Genomic DNA, 6,554 nt, shown 5'->3' with positions numbered 1-6,554 from the left:
ACTTCTGGTGTACCAGTTTCAGCAGTTACCCGAATGTGCTACTGATTAAGTGCCTACCAACTAGGCCAGTGTTTCCCAACTAATTATGTCTCAGAAAGACCTCCAAAGCACTTTGATCTAGACTGGGCTTTCCCCAGACCTTGGCTACTTAATGCATACCATTCACTGTTCTGGCAGGTCAGAAGCCTTTCCTCTGCCTTCCTGAATGAGTCCAAAACAACTAAGGTTTGCTTTTGGAGTCCACTATTGATTGGTTGCCTGGTAGATGCAAACTTTGAAATATGTAAGTGAAGTTTTAGAAACACATAGAGAATTTAAACAAAATCCCTCCTATACACACACACACGAGACAGGGAGAGAAATCAAACAGTACTGAATGAATTACTGCCTAGAATGCCCATTTACGTCCTCTTTTGGAGGACAGAGTGTTGTAGGTGAAAGAACTCTTGGAATTCCATAGGATGGCACAATGTCTTCACGTATCAAGACTATATTTGTGTCCTCCAATGTACTTGCCCTCCTACGCTAACATGAACATGCTTTTACTTAAGACAGCTCTGTATCTCCTGCTGTTACGAAGCAAAAGCATATATACAGAAAGGTTTGGGAGGATCAGAGCATTGCTCTTCTATAGTGACTTAGCAGTTTTCTTTGCTTCAACACATTCCAGGAAAAGGGGTTGAAGGAATAAAAGGGAGGGGAAGACGGAGTCATTTCATGGCAACCTGAACAGAGATATTCTCTTGCATTCTATTTTTAAACTTGGAACTAAATTTCATTTACAAATAAGTTTACTAATAAGACTAACTCTTTACAATATGGCATATAGGATAGCTATAATGGTTGTCTTAGCGATTTATTATTAGGTAGTAACATTCTCTATAGAGTTAATTACATGATGTCTTTGTAATTGCCAAGTACCCATAAAATGGATATCAGGCTTTTAGAAACTGGCAAAGAATATTTGATTCTGCAGTTTTCATTAGGTACACACATTTTGACTTTTTAAAGAAAAAGATAGCATTCAGAAAACAGTATTATTCAAAGTGCTCTGCATGTTCAAGTCAATTTTAAAAGTTTATTGGCCAATAGAGAGGTGCCACATTTTCTTCCCACCCCATGATGCTGTTCCTGAATTTATCCCTTTGCAAAGGGAGGCAGAGACCAAAAGAGTTTCCCTCAGGACTCCACAAAATCTAAACAAGTGAGAAAAAAATGCTTATGTTCAGGAAATAAAACTTGTCTCTCCGTTTAGAGAAAAATTTTCTTTGTGCATTATGTTTTAAAATACAGTTTTGTTTTCCGTTTAGGAACTGTGGGAAACACCTATTTTAAATGTTTTTGGAAGGACAGCCCATTTTGCAGTGTTTGGTCTTCCAGAATCTTTTGGGCTAGTGATGTTGAGAGGTATTCCATGGTGTCCTCATTTCCTGTAAGTCGATGTTGTCTGGCAGAGCCTTTCTGTTTTCAGCTGTCTGACATCTTATCAAGAATTAGTAGAGGGGCAAGAATTCTTGCCCGATTCGTTTCCACAATGCAGCCATTTAACACCATCTCATCCAAAATGATGTGTACTTTATCCAAATTAAACATTATCTAGGGTCATATTAAGGAAATTAGTTATAAAAATGTTAACATTCAGTAAATAATAACTTATGACTTTGCCTGGAATTTTTCCAGTGTAAATTAGTCTAAGCATGAAGGTTTTGTTTTTTTTTAACAGAATTCCTGAAATTAAAATTGGTATTTATATTAGAAATTATTACCTTCATATACACATATATACCTAATTTCACCTTGGCTAGGCTAACTAACTGGACAATAGACACAGAAATGGAACAGCTATACCTTTTAGCCAGAGTGAGACGGAATCTCTACTAAGAGCTGGAGAACAAAGCAAGTAAATTTTGGTAAGAGTGTGACCTGACCTCAAGAACAATGTCTTCCCAGACAATAATAACAACAGGAATAGCCATGACTTATTGAATACTCATTATGTTCCAGGCATTGTGTTGAGTATTTTACATGTATTATTTCAGTCTTCTCTACGACTCGGTGATGTACATGCTAACATTATCCTCATTTTACACAGGAACAAACAGGCTCAAAGCCATTGCCTACAGTCACATGGCTAGTAGTTGTCAGAGCTGGAATTTAAACCGAAAGTTTGGGCTTAACTGCTCTGCTTCCAGACTTCCCGGGAGAGGCCTGAGGCGGCTGAGTATACATCCTCCCTCCACCCTCAAACCTCCACCCCAAAACAAATGCCTTTACAATACTGCACCTTGAGCATCTTTTGTGTCAGACAGGCTAAAAGAAAAAAATAACCACGAGGAGAAATGAATGAAGAAAAGGCAATGCTGACTTAATTCCCAAGGAGATAAAAATTCCGATTTTCAAGAGAGTACCTCTTATAAATGGAGCATTCTAAAAATACTCATTTGAGAATTATGGAGCCACTTTAGATTACTGACGTTCTTATTGGAAAGTTAGTACAGGGCATGGGAGAAGAAGAAAACACTGTTAGACTATGATGTCTAGCTAATTAGAGCCAAGTCCTTCCTCCAGTAGTCCCTTCATTTGAGTACCTAACTTTTCTTTTGTGAAATTGAACTGGAAGAGAGAACTGACCTGTTCTGGAAGAGAGAAACTCTTGAGAGTGAAGATGATAATGGTTGAACGTTTCTAAATTCTATGCTTTACTAAAGTTTCCATCACTAAAGAGCACAATCCTGGTCTGTTTAGAAAAAAACAGAACAAAACAAAAAACAGCTGACAGATTGTTTCAAATAGACAAACTTCATTCAACAAGTGAGTGATTAAATGCACTATGGGAGTTCATAATTAGTGAATCTTTGTAAAATGAGCCATTACCACCTGATTTTTCTTCCCAATAATTCCAGACGTTCAAGTCTATTGTATTTGCTTAGTAAAGTACATCTATAGAGAATGAGACAATCCTGTGAATGACTTTTAAGTTTCTATTAGGCTCTGTGTTAATACCTCATTAAGCTCTGTGCAAATAGTTCTCCAGCAGAATAAACTTTTTCAGGAGCCCATGGGGACTGTCCTAAAGTGACCCAGAAAAAAAAAAAGCTTTACTCTGTTATACCTATTAATAATATCTTCCAATTAGATGGATGATTGCTTTGTCCATGGCCAAATTGGGACTGGAATATTAGGCGCTTGACTTAATCCTCTTCACTAGACCCAGAAGCCAGAACAAGGTAGGAATGACAGCCAGGTATAAAGGAAGGCAGAGCTGGGAAGCACAGGTGACTGCATGAAAAAAATGCCCTGTAGAATCCCCCTGTTGTATTCACTAAGGGCAATGAAAGCCTAGTGCCTTTTTTTTTTTTTTTTTGGGTGTCAAGGTTTTTTGTTTTAAGTATAGTTGATTTACAGTGTTGTGGGAATTGCAGCAAAGTGATTCAGTTATACACATATATATACATTCTGTTTTAAAATATTCTTTTCCATTATGGTTTATCATAGGATATTGAATATAGTTCTCTGTGCTATACAATAGGACCTTGTTATTTAAAGCCTAGTGCCTTTGAAAATGTCAACCCATCCAGGGTGATTCTGAGGTAGAAGGAGATCTCATTTTAATCTATTCTATTTGAATCGATGCAGGGATCAAGCTGCTCTGAAGACTGCTCCATCTTTGGCAAGAATATGGTCAGCAATTCAGATGTCCCCTTGAACAACTAGCTCAATGTTTTGCAATTCAGATTAGAATTTACTGCTGAATCATATCAACCACTGACATCCTCACAATGCAAGGACAAGGTCCTTCAGCAAGCCTGAATTTCCCAACATCCTGGAAACATGAATTGCTCAGTGAGGGCATTTGGTACTGTGGGCATGTGACTGCCTGTCTATCTGAGTATCTGGCTGAAACCTCTAATAATCATGCAACTTTCTGGCACTGTAAAGGGAAACCACAGACCAAATCCAATGTGAGGCAAAAGCCTGAAAACTGATTTCCCCTTGGAATCATGTGGCTCCTTGAAAATAAGAATCCAGCTGTTGTTCACATCTTGATTTGGTTAATGAGTTACTTGTGCACACTGGAAAAGCCAAGAGTAATGGCATTTGGGCTACAAGCCAGGTGAGCAGGGACCAAAAAATGCCCTATATGCCAAGTCCCGTGGCAATAAGCAGAGGCAAACACACTTTAGCCCTGACATTTGGAATAGGAGGAAGCAAGAAAGGCACAAGCTGTTGGTCTATTAAGGTGATGAGCTGAGAATGACTAGTTTAAGAGGGTCCAACCTTAGGTTTTACTGAATTCAACTGACTTAAAGATCCTTGAGGAAACTTGTTTACCTTTATGGGCACCCTAAGGTTGGAGCTGATATGAACTAGAAAGAGCCTCTTAAAGAACAGATTCATAAAGCCCCACTTTCTCCCAACCCGGAAACCTAGAGCCTTTCTGAATTTCTATGTAATGTGGATTGGAGCTGAATAGAGTAGGACCTCAGTAATATTAGTGCCACTTGAAATCAATTTTTTAATTAGAGTGATTGAAATGTTGCTGGTTCATACATTGGAATTTTGATCTCTGGATCATAAAGCACTTTTTCATCATGGTATTTTAACACCACTGTGGTGGTCTAGTTCTCCTTTAATGAGAGAAAACTGAGCAGCATACATTCTAATGGGACCTCAAAAGCAATTCCAAGGAAGAGCCCAGCCTAGAAACTAAACTTTCTAATTCTAGATTTTGGCCTCAGATCCCTTGTCTTCTTATTTGATTTCTTTTCTTTTTTTTTTTTTTTTTTTAAGATCCTAGCTCGGACTTCCCTGGTGGTGCAGTAGTTAAGAATCCACCTGCCAATGCAGGGGACACAGGACAGGTTCGATCCCTGGCCGGGGAAGATCCCACACGCTATAAGCATCTAAGCCCATGCGCCACAACTACTGAGCCTGTACTCTAGAGCCCGACAGCCACAACTACTGAAGCCTACGTGCCTAGAACCTGTGCTCCGCAACGAAGAGTAGCCCCCGCTCACCCCAACCAGAGAAAGCTCGCACACAGCAACGAAGACCCAACGTAGCGAGAGAGAGAGAGAGAAAGAAAAAGAAAAAAGTTCTTTAAGTACAGTGGGGAAAAAACGTGTTCTCTTTTTTTTATACTTTAACTCAATTGCCCACGGAATTACATAAGTTGCAAAGGGCCAATGTGTTCACATTTCCCACCGAAAATCACATGCTACTGTATGGAAGATTATCATGAAGATTCTGCATAGTTCTGGATATACTCTCCTTGTAATAGTCTTGTGTTCACTTTTAGGCTTAGTATGGCCTTTAGTTAATTAGGTCACTGAAAAGGAGTGGGTTTTTTTTTTTTTTTTATTAATAGTAATCTTTTATTTATTCATTTATTTTTATATTTATTTTTGGCTGTGTTGGGTCTTCGTTTCTGTGCGAGGGCTTTCTGCAGTTGCGGCGAGCGGGGGCCACTCTTCATCGCGGTGCATGGGCCTCTTCACTCTGGCGGCCTCTCTTGTTGCGGAGCACAGGCTCCAGACGCGCAGGCTCAGTAGTTGTGGCTCACGGGCCTAGTTGCTCCACGGCATGTGGGATCTTCCCAGACCAGGGCTCGAACCCGTGTCCCCTGCATTGGCAGGCAGATTCTCAACCACTGCGCCACCAGGGAAGCCCCAAGGAGTGTTTTTTTATTGTTGTTGTTAAGTAGGTTTTCCTGAAAGATCCATTCATATTCTGAGAGCAACAAAGACATCCCAGTGTAATTTTTTTAAGTTTATATAGGTTTATGTAAAATTACACAAATACCAGTCAGCACTGGGGTCAATGAGCCTGACATTCTCTTGTTTTTTTCCCCAGATTCTCTGTTGCTTCTCATAGCTTGCTGCCACTATTCCTGAGTAAAACAGAACCCAGAAGCATAGAACAGAAGGAGTGGGGGTAAGGCAGAGGGACCTGGAGGGAGGGATAGGAGGAATAGCAGGGGATGAATATGGCACCTAAAGGACTCAGAAACACACTTGAAGGATATAGAGAGATGGCTAAGGCTAGGGAGGGCCAAAATGGCCTGGAAGGCAGAACTGTTTAATCTGGAACTTTCACATCCCTTTCCCAGGTGAATGGCTGACTCCCTTGGAGACTGTTCATAATTCTGAGACTCATCACTCATGACTTGACTAGAACTCTCATGCTGGAGAGGGCTGTGGTCCCCTTACCCCTCCTTGCTTGCCCTTCCCAAAGACTGGACCAGCTGCACACATTCCCTTGGGCCCAGGGGCCTGCTCTCTTCTCTTGCAGCCCTGCTTCAATGGACATATTTTCAAAAGGAAAAGATGTTTAGAAATCTCTGACGTGAACGTCACTTTTGGAAAGCATGCTCTTATCAAGACATTCAGGTATTCGCTTCAAAATTTTTCACTATTTATGACTCCTCCAACCGAAGACCAGGGTTTCTCTAAAACTTCTTCCCTAATTCAGGAAACACCAAGACAGCATGGTGCCAGGCACTTTATAAATGTTTTCTTAGAGACTAATTTGCTACAATCTACTCCAGATGATTA

The 6,554-nt window shown here is 40.2% G+C and overlaps 1 protein-coding gene across 5 annotated transcripts in view; it reads right to left on the bottom strand.

Moving 5' to 3' along the window:
• Positions 1-1,002: 1,002 nt before the first annotated feature.
• AP4S1 (adaptor related protein complex 4 subunit sigma 1) overlaps positions 1,003-6,554 on the bottom strand; it is a 59,694-nt gene continuing 54,142 nt past the window's right edge. For all 5 annotated transcript variants that reach the window (XM_029239666.1, XM_029239669.1, XM_029239668.1 and 2 more), the window contains one exon: positions 1,003-1,596. In XM_029239666.1, coding sequence (XP_029095499.1) covers positions 1,468-1,596 — 129 coding nt within the window. In that variant the 3' untranslated portion in view covers positions 1,003-1,467. The remainder of the gene's footprint in view (positions 1,597-6,554) is intronic.

This window comes from Monodon monoceros, unplaced genomic scaffold (assembly GCF_005190385.1).
Source record: "Monodon monoceros isolate NGI ecotype Baffin Bay Population unplaced genomic scaffold, NGI_Narwhal_1 Super_Scaffold_21, whole genome shotgun sequence".
In the NCBI taxonomy this organism is placed as follows: domain Eukaryota; kingdom Metazoa; phylum Chordata; class Mammalia; order Artiodactyla; family Monodontidae; genus Monodon; species Monodon monoceros.
Note: the sequence above shows the minus strand (reverse complement) of the source record. Positions and strands in the feature narration are given on the sequence as shown.